The sequence below is a fragment of the Macrobrachium nipponense genome, chromosome 22, assembly GCF_015104395.2.
Source record: "Macrobrachium nipponense isolate FS-2020 chromosome 22, ASM1510439v2, whole genome shotgun sequence".
NCBI lineage: Eukaryota > Metazoa > Arthropoda > Malacostraca > Decapoda > Palaemonidae > Macrobrachium > Macrobrachium nipponense.
In genome coordinates, this window is record NC_087213.1 from 28,801,912 (window position 1) to 28,819,806 (window position 17,895).

Below are 17,895 nucleotides of genomic sequence, written 5' to 3' on the forward strand. Positions count from 1 at the left end.
TTAATGAAGAAGCTTGTGACGTGATTTATTTCGCTTTAGTTATTGTGGGTTGAATAATCTTGCACATTTTTTAATCAGTGTGGATCAATGTGTAATTCAGTGTTATTTAAGGTAACCTTTCATGAAATATGGTAGGGTATTGCAGCCTGAAGTTTAAGATTTATTTGTTTAGGTTTGGTTCCGGCTGGTACTGATGTAATTGTCTTCGATGCTGTTTGTGGAAGTCTCTTCATTTCTGTTCGGCCCATAAAAAAAGGAAGGAAATGTACGAAAACCGTCACTTGGCGATGACAATAGGCCACTCACCTTTTAACAGATACTCTTCAAAAGGGGTCAGCGCAAGCCAGTTTGCTAGGTCTGCCTGACTGCGAGGCATTGATGGTCTTATGCTCTAGCCTTAGAAATTGTTGTTTCTCCTCAGACTGCAGGAGTGCGAGTCGGATTGTATAAAAGGGATGTTTTTAATTCATGGAAATTGCCTGTTTCATTTTAATGGATTTAAATATTTTATGCTCCATATGATAATATAATTCACCCTTAATAGGGGGGGGGGTGCCTTAGTACCTCACTTGGTGCACTTTAACCATTACTGAAGGGTTTTTGCAGCGTCCCTTCAACCCTTAGCGACGACAACCCCTTTTATCCTTTTACTTGACCTCCAACCCGCTTCCTTTCTTCCAGCATACTGTCCTACACTTAACTGTGACTTCTTAATGCAACTGCAAATTTTTTTCTCAGTTCCACCTCTAGAGACTTATACTTCATCTACTTTATTTTCCTGCGGTCCAACCTCTCATGCTTCCTTTTTTTACTGTCTTAGCGCTTAAATGGCCCCATTGCTTGGCTTGATTGCCTAAAGTTCACAATAAGAAGAAAGGATTCTAAAATTCCAATGAGCGAAAATGCTTACTTATTTGATATAACCGTTAAATGGCTTTTTTTAAAGTGTCTTATCCCGTATTTTGGGAGGTGAAGTTTATTGCTTGACTCTTGGTTAATATAAAACAGTCATTCAACAAGTTCCAGATTTACTAATGCCTATTTTGTTGGCCTTGCTTGTATTTGATATGACAAGTGGTATGTCGCATGCTTTAAAGCTGTTAAAGAATCTCTCTCTCTCTCTCTCTCTCTCTCTCTCTCTCTCTCTCTCTCTCTCTCTCTCTCTCTCTCTCTCTCTCTCAGCAAAATTTGAAGGTTCAAGTGCCCAGTGCCCTCAACGTCTTCAACCTTCTCTCCACCTGCACGTCAGACCTGTCGATATTATCCTCGAGGTGATAAGTGTGGTCGAAAGCTGTTGTATCCAGAACGTAGCAAAATACTTCCCATTTCCAGGATTTTTCCACATTTGTTTCTTTAATGTAGAATACCTTCTTACGGTTGATCAATGCATATGAGTGCCTCAAGTAAATTTGGACGTAATTACAAAATGAATGAATGAATAGATATAATTAGGCGTAAAATATTTTTTTATTACACATAAGGTCTCTCTCTCTCTCTCTCTCTCTCTCTCTCTCTCTCTCTCTCTCTCTCTCTCTCTCTCTCTCTCTCTCTCTCTCTTATCAAGTATATTGATGCGAGACCTTGTCGCTCATGTTGATAAAAGGTTTCTGTTTTCGTTCATGTAATATTGCCATTGCATGTTGGTAGGATATCTCATTTAAGGAAGCTGTCTAGTTATGCTTTGTTGAACCTCGATGAAGATGTAAGCACGATTTATTGTGGTGGAAATTACCCTGCTATTAATTGTTCCAATATTTCAACAAAAATGTCGGCATGGGAATCATCGTCATACTGTTTGTTCCAGTCTTTCGAGAAAAAGTGAAGCGGGAAAACTCGCGCCGTATAACTTGGTAACCACATTTATTAGTTAGTCTTCCAAATGCAAAGTCGTCTAACCAGGTGCTCTTTTATTAATGAAGTTCAATGTTTAAACCGAATCAGTGAGCTTAAGTATATATTGCTATCAAGATATACAATTTGGAAGTCGTGTTGTTACCTCTTGATTAATTTAAAACTGGTGTCCATAGAAAAATTTAACAAGTAGGTGTTTTTTTTATTTTCATCCGTAGGAGTTTTTAAAGTAAAAAATAAAAATTATCTATCAGATCAATTAATATTAATTATCAGGTATATTTACGAAGTATTCTACAGCAGGTTTTTATTATGTAATTTGGGGACAAATCATTTGGTATACCAGAATTAATCATGAGGCCAAAATTCATAAATGAGTTTTTAGAATTTCTGATTGTTTTAACAAAGACTCGTGAACTTAAATTTAATTACTATTAACTTTTTTAGTGTCAAGACGGTTATCCAGTTTTATTATTATTATTATTATTATTATTATTATTATTATTATTATTATTATTATTATTATTATTATTATTATTATTATTTGTTCACCTTCATATGAAGTTCAGCAGGAAGACTAATGAGCTTGCTTCTCAAGCCTCTACAGAATGGAATGCCCTTATATGGAGTCGTAAAGTTTAGACAAAAACCGCAAGTAAATAACCTTGAACAATGTGCAAATTCGTATATAAATCACGGTTCCAAAAGACGTTTTTTTAATAGCACCACAGTATCAATTAAACTTACAAGTCTCTTCAAACATAACACGTTAAAAAAGAATGCTTTAAAATTTTACAGTAGGTAGAACAAAAGACATCTAGAGCAATGTTACTTGGTGGCATCTCAACACTTGAGGCTGCCATTCCCTGGAGCAAGTAGCACTCATTAAAGTTGAGATAATGGCAATAATCGATGTAGGAATGATTAATAATGTGTTGAATCTTCCAAATATATATAGACAAATAAAATAATGAGCAATCAAGTAGGCTGAATAGTACCAGGTTTTTGGGTGGTAATCTCGAACCCAACATTTCTGTCCGTGATTTTAGCAAAATTCCACACGCAACATGTTTTTTTTTTAATGCTTTGGCCATGCAGCCACTATCATTAGTTTTTTCATCTCTTATATTTGCTTCCTCCTACAAAAAAAAAAAAAAAAAAAAACAAAAAAAAAAAAAAAAAAAAAAAAAAAATCTTACCTTCTTGGTTCTGATCTCTCATTTTTGCAATTCTCAGCCTTGCCTTTCCCTGGCCCTCAGTCCATCTCGCCAGAATGCCTTCTATGATATTTGGGGTGTTCTTGGCAGTGTAACCTCAGGCCTTTCATTACTTTGCATTTGAAGGTGGTTGGTGGCTGTTGGTTCAGTACTCTTGATTCTGAGTTCATGATAAAACTTTGTTTTGCCTTGCCGTGTTGTGACTGCTTACTTTTAAACCTCACCTATCTAGCCAAGTGATGTAACCCTTTGACTATCCTTTCCTCTCTATGTGGTGTTAGTTTTGACTTTTGGAACAGCTTAGAAATGCGACGATAGAGTATTTCAGCCTGAATTTCTCTTCTGCGAAGTTTCTGGTCTTTATCCAATGAAATTCTGTAATTGAGGGAAATATAGCTTTAGCCATATCTAACATCTTGATGGACCTATTGTTTTTTCTTAATGAAGAGGCCTTATCGTTTAATATTGGCCTCACCATTTAATGTAGCTCCCTTTTAGAGTTGTTTCTCATTTGGTTCATGTCATTAATTCCAATTCTCTTAATCTTGTTACTCTTCTCTCTAACCAAATAGCCTTTCTGCTTGTTAGGCATCAGTTGTTTTTGCTCTCGGATAGATAAAAAAACGCACCTAGTGTTATTCGTAATCATGCACGGATCTTGAACTTATTTGTACACAAATTATCACGAGCTCTTTGTCACGCATATAACTTCAATTTTAATTCCTACAGCTGCTCTTCTTCAGGGCTTCATTCATGTGTAATGGCTGCAGTTCCGTAATGTATCGCCCGGTTGCGTTAAATTCTCTTAATACTAAATCATTTGAAGCTTTGCTGAACTCTTACTTCATCACACAACTTGAAACGAGTTCTTTTCTTTCAGATCACCACTAAGCCTCCACAAGACAAGATCTACTGGGGGCATTCTTTTTTGTCGTACTGAAGTTTGGTAAAAAATCTCTGCAGGACTGAAGAGAATATTTGTAGTTACTCTTGATCTCTGTAAGGCATTTGGCAAAGTCTGGTATATGGCAGTTAGTGAACATACGCTTATGGCTTTACTCCTTGTCTCTGTAAATTTATTTCTAGACTTGGCTCAACCTTTGTATAGTGGCAGTTTTGTTGTAGCTTCTGTTTCCTTCTCCATGATTAGCATTGCTTTTAAGGGCCGCAGTCTCGTACTTTTACATTCCCTCTTTATTTTATCTTTTGAAAACCACCTTTTCTGCTAATTTCCTTTCTGAATATCCCAGCAATCTTTCGTTGTCACATTTCATCTAAAATGGCCATATCTTCGTTCATCTTTCATCTTGAGGAAGTCGAATAAATAATCCTGTAATTGAATCAAGAAAAAGTTCAGTGTGTCCAAACTCAATGTGTATTTATTTCTCTAGTAACCTCTTCCATTTTTCTGTTTCCCTCTAAAGTGAACTACGAATACATCCTCTTTGCTATAAAACATTTTGGGTGTACAGATGACTTGAAACTTCACATAGTTCAAGTTGCCAAATCTTGTAAACTTGGCACATTATGTTTTTATAATGCAATTTTGTAAGTATTTTGGCCTTCTCAACGGGATTCAACCGAAGGAAATTAGGCTACTCAGTAACCTGAGTAACCCTTCCTTTTCGTCAAGAGCCGCTTTCTCACTGCAGTGATGTATCTCTTCTGTCTCATTTATAGGCATTTTTTCATCGATGAAAAGGAGAGAGACCCTCCATATCTCGGGCAGCCGCATAGCTGTCGGGCCACCATTTACCTCAAGTTTCAGTTTTTAGGATGGCTGGTTTCGTGATTGAATCTCTGGCTCTCTATCCTCAGTTTCCAGTTCTCTTTCATTTTTTTATTTTTTTTTATTATTATTTTTTTTATGTATGATTTATTTTAGTTTCCTCCGTCTGGGAGTTTGGTTGAGCTCCTCCTCTATGGCAAAATCCTACTTTTTATTCAAGTCTTTCTTTTGTTTCTAACATAGGCTAGATAAGTACATGTGCTGCTCGTCCCTCTGCCGTTGCAAGAACCCTACAGTTAATGCCTGTTTTTTAAGCTCGATGTATTACGCTGTAATATTCACGGGATCATGTACTATATAAACATTAATGATTTTAATAACGTGCAGTAGGTCGTTGGGAATCCGATGAAGATTTTGAACGTGATAAAATCAACCGGAGAGCAGTCTTGTGGTTGTTAACTGTAGCTTGGGTGTGCGATGTGGTCAGTGTGAATGAGCTCTGTAATCTGTCATATTTCAGGGTTCGGTGGGACCCCCATTAAAACCGGACGAGGAGGAAGTTTCCGCCCCCAATTATTTTTGTGTTAATTTAAGATTAAGTGCTTTTCAAGGTTTGAGGACACGGAGTTCTACACTATTTAAATTAACAGTTGAATGAAATACTTATGTGCTGCGAAGTAATAAGTATGTATATGGATTAATCATTATCATTGAAAGTTCATTTTGAGTCCGTTTCAAAATTTGTTGTGTAGTAGTTCCATCTCTTTGGTAATATTTTTTTTTATTGTAAAAAAATTGTAGAGGTTTTGATGCTGGAGGGCCATATTAATTTAAATTAGTTACGGTTATGTTTACAGATATTATAGAAAACGTGGAAGGGTCTTGTGTTTGTGTGGTTACGGAAAAACGAGTGGGATTTTTACAGAAACTAAGGTAGATGGAAGTAGAATAAAATTCAGGTGAAATATATGTCGCTCGCATGAAGGAACAGCCTACAATGAAAATTAGAGGTGTTCATTCTTTTCATCATAGGATTTGTGAAGTTACTTTGTATCATCCCAATTTTACATTTTTCCAGCCGAGACCTTTTTTAATTGATCCTTATGTATTTATCTGGTACTAGACGTTGATTCCCTATGTTCATGTAGTCTGAGTTTGTTACATAATATATTAATTATTCTTCTATTATCATATGAAACTGCAGTGATCTCATGATGTACTAGATTAATGGTTTGCCTGGGCTTGTGAATCTGAGAACATAAAAAGACAGGAATAATAAAACACCAATACAAATGTCCAACTTTTACCGTATTTATACTTCCGTAGTATATGATTAAATTGTAAGCGTGTGGAGGGCAGGTTGCAATAGTTAATGCAAGAATTTTCATATTTTTTTTAACAATGCTCTCTGTAAGTTTACCGATATAGCTCAGACCTTATACCTTTTTCGTAACCTATTTTTTACGTAAAAAATAAAAGTAGTAAAGTAAATATGATGTAAAATTTGACAAAATAAATCCATTTATGGTATTAAATGTAAATGGCATTTGACAACCCCAGTAGAAACAAAAAAATTGGTTACGTTGGCCTCTCCTCTCTCAAGGCACGATCGTGTTTTTCTGTATTTGGGTTATTTTTCGTTGTAATGGTTATGATATTTTTACTAATTCTGCAAGATTAGTTTATAGAGAGATTGCCATTTTCTAGAATGTGCAAGAAAGAATTTTGTGATGAAAATATTGTTAACGGGCTGGGTCATTTTTATAAAGAATATATATATATATATATATATATATATATATATATGTATATATATAAAATATATATGGTAGTATCTATATATACATATATGATATATAATTATATATATAATATGTATATATACATATCTAGATATATATTATATATATTATATATATTATAATATAATATATATTATATATATATATACCATCAAAAGTTAAGTTAAGAACACAGCCTTAACAGCAGACAGAATTTAAAGCTAGTGAAGCAGCTTGATGTATAATTGTCTGCTAAAACCAGGAGAGTTTAATGCTTTGGTCAAATATTTTGAAGTAGAAGGCTTTAGATTATCTATATTGTGATTTTCTTTATAATTCAATATAATCATTTTATCTTTTCTTCTAAGAATCATAAGGTTCCATCTATGTTCGGTACTTATTAAATTATGATATTATTTACTTACAAATTGTATCATATTATGCAGACTAGTAAAAACGCTTAGGTAATACAATTTTATTATTATTATGTTTCATGAAATCGCCCAGCTTTACCAATCACTTAGCTCCTGTGTTACAGGATATTTACTCACGCTTTTTGTTTTTCTCTCCCCAGACCCATCGTCATGTATGATGTACGATGGTGCTAGTGATTCATCATCCTCATCTCCCACCGCCGAGTCACCAGAGCTATCTTGGTCCGAAAAAAAAGGAGAAACAGAGTATCAATTCTCCACAACGCCTGAGAACTCACAGAAAACGGAACTCGTCTTGTCTAAAGGGGAAACTAAACACAAAGGAATTGTGCGCTGTGCTGAAATGAAGAGCAGTTTCGATGAAAACACTTCTGTGGATGTAAGCAATGGGAAACGAAGTTGTGTCTTGGTTAGTTCGAAAATTAAGTATGGGAATCTCAATGATAACGGGGAAGCGCAACATAAAGACCCTTCTTCTAAATATCGTGTCACAAATAATAAGAAAGAGGAGGGCGAAGATTATTTGGGACCAGACTTACAATCAGTAGAGGCAGCCAGGACTCGCAACGTCGTGGGAACATTCAACTTCTTAGAAAGAGGAAGTCCTGATAACCTTTACGTAAAAAACTCAGACGAGCAGCCTGATAGTTTTGGTGACTCTTTCGTGAGTGTCAACGAAGGCATTACATCTCTCGGTACTTTTAATTTCGTGGGACGACTTGATTCAGCCCCAAAGGCTTCCATAGTGAATAATCGACCTGCCGAGGAGGAGGCGCCTTCATTAAGCGATTCCCTTATCAGTTTAGAAGACGGAAAGCACTTGCTGGGGGTGTTCGATTTTACCAAATCTTCAAGTAATAAGCTCCCACTTCTTGTTAGGGGGTCGGAAGAACCGGCTAATGTCAGCGGAGGACAGCTATCAAAGAAATCCGAGACAGACGGATTAACCGATTTATGCGAAGGTAATACATTAGCTGTTATCAGCCAGAGACATGTAAGTCATCGAAGTGAAAGTGAGGACATTGAAGGTTTACATGCGAGCCGAGAACCTACTTCTGAAAAGACATTCAGTAAAGAAGAAAATGACGTTCAAGGTGACCAAACACCGATATTCGATATCAACTGCCTCTCTCGACGCGAAACTGGCGTCAAACCGGAAGACTTCGAGTCAATAGAGATCATCAGTGCGAAATCTCTCAACAAGGAAGAAGGAAAAGAGCCAATTACCGACTCCCTCTGTGCATCAACCAGCGAAGAGGACCTGTCATCCACGACGGGTGACCGCCATCAGATTTCTGACTTGGTCATCGATTCTGATCAAGGTGAGGCCTTTTTTTTCTTTCTTTCTTTCTTTTACCAGTATTCTCGCAATTTATTCTATACCGAAGTTAGAATCACGAGAAATTTCATGAATTTTATATCTGATTCTATATACTTTTCATGCTTGTCATCTCTTTTTTTTTTCAGTTTCTTGATTGTAGTAAAAAAAATAAACAAGCAAATCTAACGTACAAGCGAGTCCAAGGTCTCTCATTGTAGTCTACCGTTACTATAGTTGTACCCTTATATACTTATTGCCGCTTATTTAAGAAGGCGCCTCTAAGTTGTCAAGATCTAAGAAGTTTTTATCATTCATTTTGTTGGTTTAAGTGTATTAAGAACAAAAGAAAGCTAATTAAACTTTCCAATACTTAGGAATATATCAGATAAAATTTATCGTTTTACAAGATGTTTATTTTGTGTATAGTCCTGAAGTAAATCTTTCCAGAATTTGTCAAGCTTCGATGCATAGAATATTGATTAGTTTTAATTCATAGACGAACACTTTAATGTAATTTCCTTACATCTTCTATAGATGCATCATTTTTTGTCAACAAATTCTGGTTGTTTCCCTTCTGAAGCTCTTGAATCAAGTCGAGGAATTTTTAGCCATAAACTCTCATCCTTTAAAGAGCTGGTCAGTCTTGATCTTTAGGGTTATATCTTGCTCTTTCCACTAAAAACATTAATATGGAAAGAATCAAGTCGAAGAAACTTGGATATGTTTTGTTATCAGCAGTAAAGTGGTGAGGTCAAATTCCTGAATTGAGTTGTCTGAAAGACTGATGAAAATCATTATACTCATGTAGAAGAAGACAGTAAACAGGATGTCAGAGATATTGACTTAGAAATATCATTCCTAGAGATGTATTGGCTTGATTTGTAAGAGAAAAAATGTTTAAGAAGTGTTTTGTCAAATTTATTCGTCTGCAATTTATTGTCGCGTTTTTAAACCCATTCTCAAATTTTTGTTGAAATGCTGTTAGAAAGGAGGTAGAACGTGCCCAAAACTGTTTTGAGTTTCATATTTTTACAAGTTAAAATTCGTACCGTTCACGTGATGTGAGACAGAAATCCAGAGAAAGAAAAGCAATTATTTGAAGTTTAGTCAGTGATTTTCCTTCCTCATTTCTAAGTGTTCGTTCCAGGAACACAACACAAACATTTACTTGAATATATGTGTATATATATATATATATATATATATATAGTATATATATATATATATATATATATATATATGTACGGATTCCAGGTGAAGATATATAAAAGCATACAGCAGGGTCCACAAAACACATCAAATAGGCCAACGTTTATTCACATGATACGTTTCGCACATGTTCTATGTGCATCTTCAGTCTGTAAAAAATAACATAAGAATTGTTAAAATTTACAAAAAATATATTTAAAAAATAAAGTAAAAAAAAAAAAAAAAATAGTTACTTATAAAAATTAATATAACTTAAAAGGATTACAGTAAAAAAGACCCAGTTCTCACCAAACCACTCAAAGGAGAAGGAGAAGAACGAATGACCAAGATTACACACCAACCTACGACTTCAGTTATGCAAGATAAAGAGGAGAAGCGGAAACGTTAGAGTTCAAAGAAGGAACAAGCAGTTTAATGTATAAAGGACTCAAGGGTTGTTAGGTAATCACCATGACTTGTACCACCAATAATGGGGAAATGCTTTTTATTAACTTCGATTTTTACATATAGAAGCATGGTTTTTTATATTGGAAAATTCTGGTTTACTCAGTTTCTGGCCCGTTCTAAAACTGTATCACATATGGCTACAATATCTCATCTGCAGCAACCTCCGGCAAGATCCAACATAAATACCGGGACATCCCGGGCACTTGATTTATAAATAATGTTAGATCTCATGAAGGTCTGCAGTTTATCCTTGGTAGTTATAGAATACGCCAATCTTGAGTGGATTGATTGGAATCAATTGAATCTTAAGGCATCCAAATTCTTGTTCAATTATTTTTTTAAGGTTCGTTGAAAACTTGCTGTCCGAAGTAAACGGGATTGTGGCAAATATATTTTTCTTTGGGACATTATAACATAACTATTTTTTTTTTTTAACTTTATTTTTAAAATATTTTTTGTAAATTTAACATTCTTATGTTGTTTTTACAGACTGAAGATGACATAGAACATGTGCGAAACGTATCATGTGAATAAACGTTGGCCTATTTGATGTGTTTTGTGGACCCTGCTGTATGCTTTTATATATATGTATGTATATATATATATACATGTATATATATATATATATATATATATATATAATATATATATATATATATATATATAGATATATATATATATATTGGACTACCAGCAACACTAGGTATTCTCTTTCTTAATAATAACTCCTTTATGGGCATTTCTCGAAAAAAGTGTCCCCGTAAACTTATTTCATGTTTATTAAAAACCAATATTATGTAATGTCCGGGTAAATTCATCTTTCGCCAAGTAAAATACAAATATCTCAGTTTAATGATGGAATGAGGAAGGAATTACAACCGCAGATACGAACCAGCCGAGAATCATTAAGACTCCAGAGGGCAGAGGGTGAAAAGAATTGAAAACACCACTTATAATGATGAGATTTCGTTACAAGGATCGGCGACACAGCCTTAGGCAAGCGATTTTCTTATTGATTTTTGAAGCCTCGCCTTTTAATGATTTCTCTGCTTTCCAGGTAAGATTTCTGCGATATCCCCGTGCATCGGCAAGTAAGTCTCATGTTCTTTTATTGTAAAAGGGGGATTTTGGTTTGTGACATTTAAATTCCTAGATTAAGCGGGTTGCTATTGCTTTGGTGTTTTCCAATATGAATTGAAATGAAAAATTCTTCCGACAAACCGTATTTTTAAATACGGAAAGACAAAGCCCCATTAGTAATTTGTATACCATGTATCCCCATTATATATAAGTATATTTGTGATTGAATGCAGATATAGATGTGTGTTAAAGGAATAAGATTTAGATTTAGCAAAGGAGAAAAGGTATGGAAATATTTAATTGTCTGCATTGCTTCTTAAGATTCTGATTGTAGAAACGTACAACTTTATAAATGAAATTTCAAGAAATTATTGTGGAAAACTTATGGGAGGTAAAGCGAATTGGGTGAATTACTGAATGCCATAAGTATTTTCCCTATAGACAGTAGAAAGCATAAAGTGACCTCACAATCATATGTGTCACTGGAGGTATGTTGTGGTTCGTTATTCCCCTAAATAATGAAATATATGACGGCGGTTGTTAACTGTTCTATCCAGGAGGAGAAATAAGAGAAAATCGGCTGAAGTGAAAGATCCATTGAAATACACTCTATGATATGCATATATACTAGAGAAGGGCTTAATGAGGTTGAGTCTTCCAGATGCTGTAGCTTAGAACAGTGAAATCCACTATAGATTCTCTTTCATTGGAAGTGATAGACTTAATAAAAGCATATCTGCAGGCTGAATAAGTTTTGAAAATCAATTAGAGAAAAAATGCATTCGAAACTAAGAGCCTAATATTAGGAGTGAGAGGGGGGGATAAAATGAGAGAGGATACCATAAGGGAAAGTATGGAAGTTCCCAAAGGTAGCTTAGATGACATATGAAAAGGAGATGGAGATGGCTTGGACATGTCCTTCGCACGACCCTTAAGAGAATAGTGATAGTGTCAGCTTTGCTTCTGTGGCCGCCACAGGAGAGTTGATTTCCAAAGCTTATTCAGCCTGCAGATACGCTTTTTTTAAGTCTATCAATTCCAATGAAAGAGAATCTATAGTGGATTTCACTGTTCTAAACTACAGCATCTGTTCAGTTAACTATGGGAAGGGAGGGTGGATAAGAGAGGAGCTGTGTGGAAGATTTAGACGTGGGTGGCAGAATTTCTCAGGAGTCCCTACGCGTCGCACGGAGTTGGAGACAATGATGATGAGTGTAATAAGGCTGATTCCACACCCTGCATGTGAAAATTACCTCCATAGATTTATCTTCATTCAGTAAGAGTGCCAAGTCACTAAACACTAAGAAATGAATGAGAGTACCAATGAATTATGAATCACACTGTCTAATTCTCATGGCTGAATTAGAATATTAATGTGCAAAATTAACACCAACTCCATTTTCATACTTTTATTGTGATGCCTACTAATTGTAACCTCAATTAAGAACAATTAAGTCGAAGGATTAATTACAAGAAAAGACCCCAAAGTTTCGGCAAAATACACGAAGGTGCAAAGTTCTTTGTGTTGTAAGTGACAGGTTTTAAGCAATATATAAGGAGGTAAAAATAATATCTATTGATGTTAGGTTTCAGGAATGAATAAATGCTAATTAAAGGTCAATTAAAGTTCTATTGGGATACATAATGTTCAGTTTTTGTAATTAGACGTTACTGGTTATGAATATGAGTTTGTATCTTTACCAGACTCACATATCAGCAAACGCTCATAATATATATATAATATATATTATATATATATATATATATATATATATAAAAGCTGTTTGTGATATGTATCCATATATATATATATATATATATATATATATAATATATTATATATATATAAATATATATATATAAAAACCACACACACCACACACACAATGCATATAAGCCGGGCAATCCCATTTGCACCGGTTTTTTCCTCATGTCCCCTTTTTCTTAGCAAATTTCTTGAGGCATTATTCATTTGAATAACTTCTTACAGATGAAAAAATATGAAAAGCGAAAAAAACCTCTGCGCTGACATTTTCCACTTTTTTGTTGTCCTTTGTTATCTACCCTTCCTTCTCTCTTCTGATCCTCCATTTCCCTTCGGAGACCGAAAGATATTGACAAATGAGACGTGAATTGATTTATAGTTATTGCCTCATGGGGCGAAAGCACATTAAAGCGAGCGAATCACATTAATCAGTTCTGAGAGGGAATGTGTCCACCGCAGGTGAGTTTCCCATTTGGTAATGAGAGAGAGAGAGAGAGAGAGAGAGAGAGAGAGAGGAATAACGGAGAGGTGAGGAGAGAGAATGACGTTTTTTCCTATACAGTATTTGTCATTTTCTTTTGCGATGTATTGTACGTAATATTTTGAATGTTCTTATTTCCATTGTGATATTTTGAAATCCAAAAGTGGAAATAATATTTCACAAATATTCATATATATATATATATATTCTATTATATATTATATATATATATATATATATAACGTATTATATATATAGAACTTGATCACGAAGTATATAAAACGTGATGCTATGTATAAATAAAGGTTTTTTGCCACGAAGGAAAAAATGAAAAAGCGAGATAGCCAAGTACTTTCGGTCCTGTTCGGACCCTTTACTGAGGCCTCAGTAAAGGGTCCGAACAGGACCGAAAGTACTCGGCTATCTCGCTTTTTCATTTTTCCTTCGTGGCAAAAAACCTTTATATATATAATCTATCTATATATATATATATATATATATATGATATATATATAATTTCACTCGCGGCCAACAACCCATATATCTGAAAAGCAAATTTCCTGTCATTCTGTTATTAGCAGCTATAATGCAGCCATCCTCAACGAGGTTCCGCGGAAACTTAGGGTGCCGTCAACGATCGCCAGGGGTTCCGTGATAATTCATGTTTTATTTAATTATTTGTTATTTATAAGTATATATTTTTCTTCGTTAAACATGTGAGAAATCGTAGTCCTATTATTCATTTTATCGTAACATATTGTGCAAGATTTTTTTCCTCTGTTTTACTAAAGGTAATTATTACAAATGCTTATATATATATAGTGTGTATATATATATATATATATATATATAATATATATATAGATATATATATACTCACATCATGGATCTGTCCCACACGTGATTATATAGTGATTATTTCTAATATATATTATATATATATATATATATATATATATATATGTGTGTGTGTGTGTGTGTGTGTGTGTGTATATATATATATATATATATATATATATATATATATATATATATATATATATATTGGGGTTCCTTGGGATGCGAAACATTGTCTCGCGGGTTCCTCAAAGTGCCAAAGGTCGGGAACCACTGGTATAATGGTTCGAACTCCCTTATTGTATATACCGTGGGTTCGAACGTTTTTGCATCATCTCAGTTCCATCGTCAGCAGAGATGAGTAACTTACTAAAGCAAGAGAGAATGGTATTTATAGAATTTCTTGAGTTAAAAATTCTGGTAACTTGTCAGCGAGCAGGATGAGTAAGCCAGGCTAGGAAATGTTGACGGTCGGACAGGAACTAAGACACTTTGTATCAGCGCAAACTAGTCATTATGTGTGTTAGGACTTGATACTGGATAGTAATGTGACTACAGTTTTTTTCTGTAGTAAGTCCATTTTTTTTGTTTTTTTATTGTCTAATGGATTTATGTTATTTGCGCTCGAAGTTGTATTTGTCTTGGTGTTGTAGTTTTTCTTTGTAGGCCATGTACTTGCAAGAACGGAAGAGATTACTGTCCACTTTGTTTATTTTGTATTGTGTCTCTTTGTGGACAAATTTATACTAATAATTGTATATTTTTTTCTCAATAAAATAACTAACTAACTATGTCGTCTCGATAATTCTCGGGGGCCGTTGGATGGTCCCACAGGCGTTTTAATGTAATATGAACGATTCACCATGCTGGAGATTAATTGTAGGTTTCTTTTATATCTAATTCCTCTAAGGTGGGGAGGCCTCTGGGATTAGTTTAATAATCAAGTATTTCGGTCCCCGAAAGAGGACATGCTCTTCCCGGTAGTGACGCTATTGTTAGCATCGTTAAGATGGTGGCACGTCAATATCAGCTTTAAACGAGTCCGAAGCATAGTAATATATAATATTTTGAGGCTCACATTCCTTATTTAGACAGGTATGTGTATGCCTACATTGAAACACTCTCCTTGTGGTTTACCATTTCGGCTAATCTGTAAACACCCTCTGAATGAGTTTCCTAACTTTATGGTCATTAACTTTATGATCCTTAGACCCTGTATAAATACTACCATTTTCGTAGTCCATAAAACCAGTTGATTATTTTAGCTGACAATTTCCTTAGGTGTGCTTACATATGTAGTGCATAATTTTCATTTGACTCTACAAAATTACTTAAGTTTTTGGTTTTCTACCTTGTCATGTAATGCAACTGGTAATTAGAGCTTTACTTTTTTCTTCAAGAGATCTTTCTCAAACAAACGTGAACGTAAATATTTAATTTGTTTTACGATCAACACGGGATTAAAAAATATAATCATTTGCTTCATTATTAATAGAAGCACTCGCTGTTTGCTTTTCATTTAGTTCTAGACGGAACATTTTCGAGGAATCTGGGTTTATTGACAGGTTCTAAGATTAATGAAACTATCATAGGCAAAGTGTTTTCATTTATTTGAAGTTTAGGGGTGGAACCTAGTAAACGGCAAATTAGCCACCTCTCTCTCTCTCTCTCTCTCTCTCTCTCTCTCTCTCTCTCTCCCCTTCTCTCTCTCCTTCTCTTCCCTCCTCTCTGCCGCCTAGTTACCTCTCCTCTCTGCCGCCTTAGTTACACAAAAATTTCTTGCCCTGCACAGAACATGTAAACTTAAATGTTTGGAAGGCTTGAAGAGAGTCGTTATAGGTGAAGGAAATGGGAATTTATTTTATTATATGATTTTTGTGAGTTTATTCAACGTGCGTAATCGTCTCGGTAAGAAATGTTTCCAAAGTAAAAACTCCTTCAAAAGCTTTTTTTTTTCTAGGTTTACATTATCATGACAGTATCATCTCATGGATAGTTATGGTTTGGAATAAGGAGCGTAATTGCTTTGCTGTATCATCTGAATTTTTCATTCCATCTATTAAGTTAACCTGAAGGGAATTTTGTCGACGCTTGATTTTTATTTATTTTTTTTATAATAACCGAATTGCTGTGTTGATTCCAGAAGTTGTATATTTACAAATGGCTGATTAATCGTCATGCAGTTATCTAGTGCGTCAATATAGGCTTGGTCGGATGCTATTTTAGCGCATATTGCTTTTTATACATACGTACATATATATATATATACTATAATATATATATATATATATATATACATATATATAGTATATATATATATATATATATATATATATATATATATATAATGTATATATATATCGTAGTCTTATCAGATCTGAAGGGGGAACGCTATGTGCTCACGCATCTGTTTCTCGCGTAGCACGATGTTCAATCTTAAAGGTTATGGCATCGTTCTCCATCTGCCATGGGGGGATTTTATAATAGTCTACGTTCAGAGGTATGTTTATTCGTAGAGCTGGCAGCTGGCGAAGTACGACTGGCCATTATTTTTTTATCTTCCTTTTTTTTATCTCCTCAAGGTTCGAAGGCAGCTTTTATTGGGGCAATAAAAAGCAAATGCTTTAGGAATGATCAAAACGTTTGTGGGAAGCCATTTCGTGGGTACGTGAAACGTTTTAAAGAAATGAAAGAAAAGGGGCGGATCAAAATCTTTTCAAGTTTCAAAAGCAAAGATGTTATTCATCTCTTCTTGGCCTCGTTGATCAGAGACCTAAATGGTGGAGTTGTTTACAATTCGTCATCCTTTAATGCTCTGTTGGTACCGAGATCTTGGTTGGCTGAGGAAATTCAATGCTGAATCGCGTTCATCGTCAAAGGAGAGATTGAGTAACTGAACGCCATCTCACGTACACGTGGCTGTTAACGGAAGTAGAAGCAGTTGCAGACGCAAGCAAGTCCTTGAGATTGGCAATGAGGTTGGAGATCGTTCTGTCCAGTTCAACTCGGCATGTTTGGTTGCGGCCATGAGTCACAGGTGTAAAGTTGCATCATCTTTCTCGACTGTTTACGGAAGTTTTCGGTGTTGTTTGGCAGTTAAGATGATTTAGTCCTCTCTTTTCCGGGTCCATTAGTCATGGGGTTCCGTTTATGACTGAAAGAACCGAAGTACTTGAGACTTTTGTCCTCGGTAGAAACCTAAAGCAAAATCTTGTTGAATGAGTGGAGAAACCACAAGTGATTAATGGCATTATAATGAATTCACTCTCTCTCACCCGTTCTTTCTCGGAGTAATGAAAAGGCACATTTGGCTCATAACTTTGAAACCCCGAGTTCGATCCCCGTGCGAGGACATGAAGAGAATTCACTCGTTTTTACAGGTACATCGTGCCTTTGTAGACATCAGCACCTTGTAGTACAAGGTGCTGATGTCTACAAAGGCTAACTGTTGTGGATCCCAGCTGGCAGTGGAGGTAGAAAAAAAATAATAGACTTGTACGATCAGTATGCCGTCAAAATGTTAATCTTCTTATCGATATTAAATGTCCTCACCTGTATGCAGTTAATCAGATATTCGCTGATGATGAAAACGTTTACAACAGCAATATGGAACTGAAGTGTTCCTCACGTATGACTGATATATATATATATATATATATATATATATATATATAGATATATATATATATATATAATATATATATATATATAATGCATATACCTGGTGACTGTGACCATTAGAT

The 17,895-nt window shown here is 34.9% G+C and overlaps 1 protein-coding gene across 1 annotated transcript in view; it reads left to right on the forward strand.

Moving 5' to 3' along the window:
- Positions 1-17,895, forward strand: part of LOC135198224 (uncharacterized) — a 1,334,440-nt gene that overhangs the window by 962,688 nt on the left and 353,857 nt on the right. The window contains exon 27 of the mRNA XM_064225797.1: positions 7,153-8,334. Within this exon, the coding sequence (XP_064081867.1) occupies positions 7,153-8,334 (1,182 nt within the window). The remainder of the gene's footprint in view (positions 1-7,152; positions 8,335-17,895) is intronic.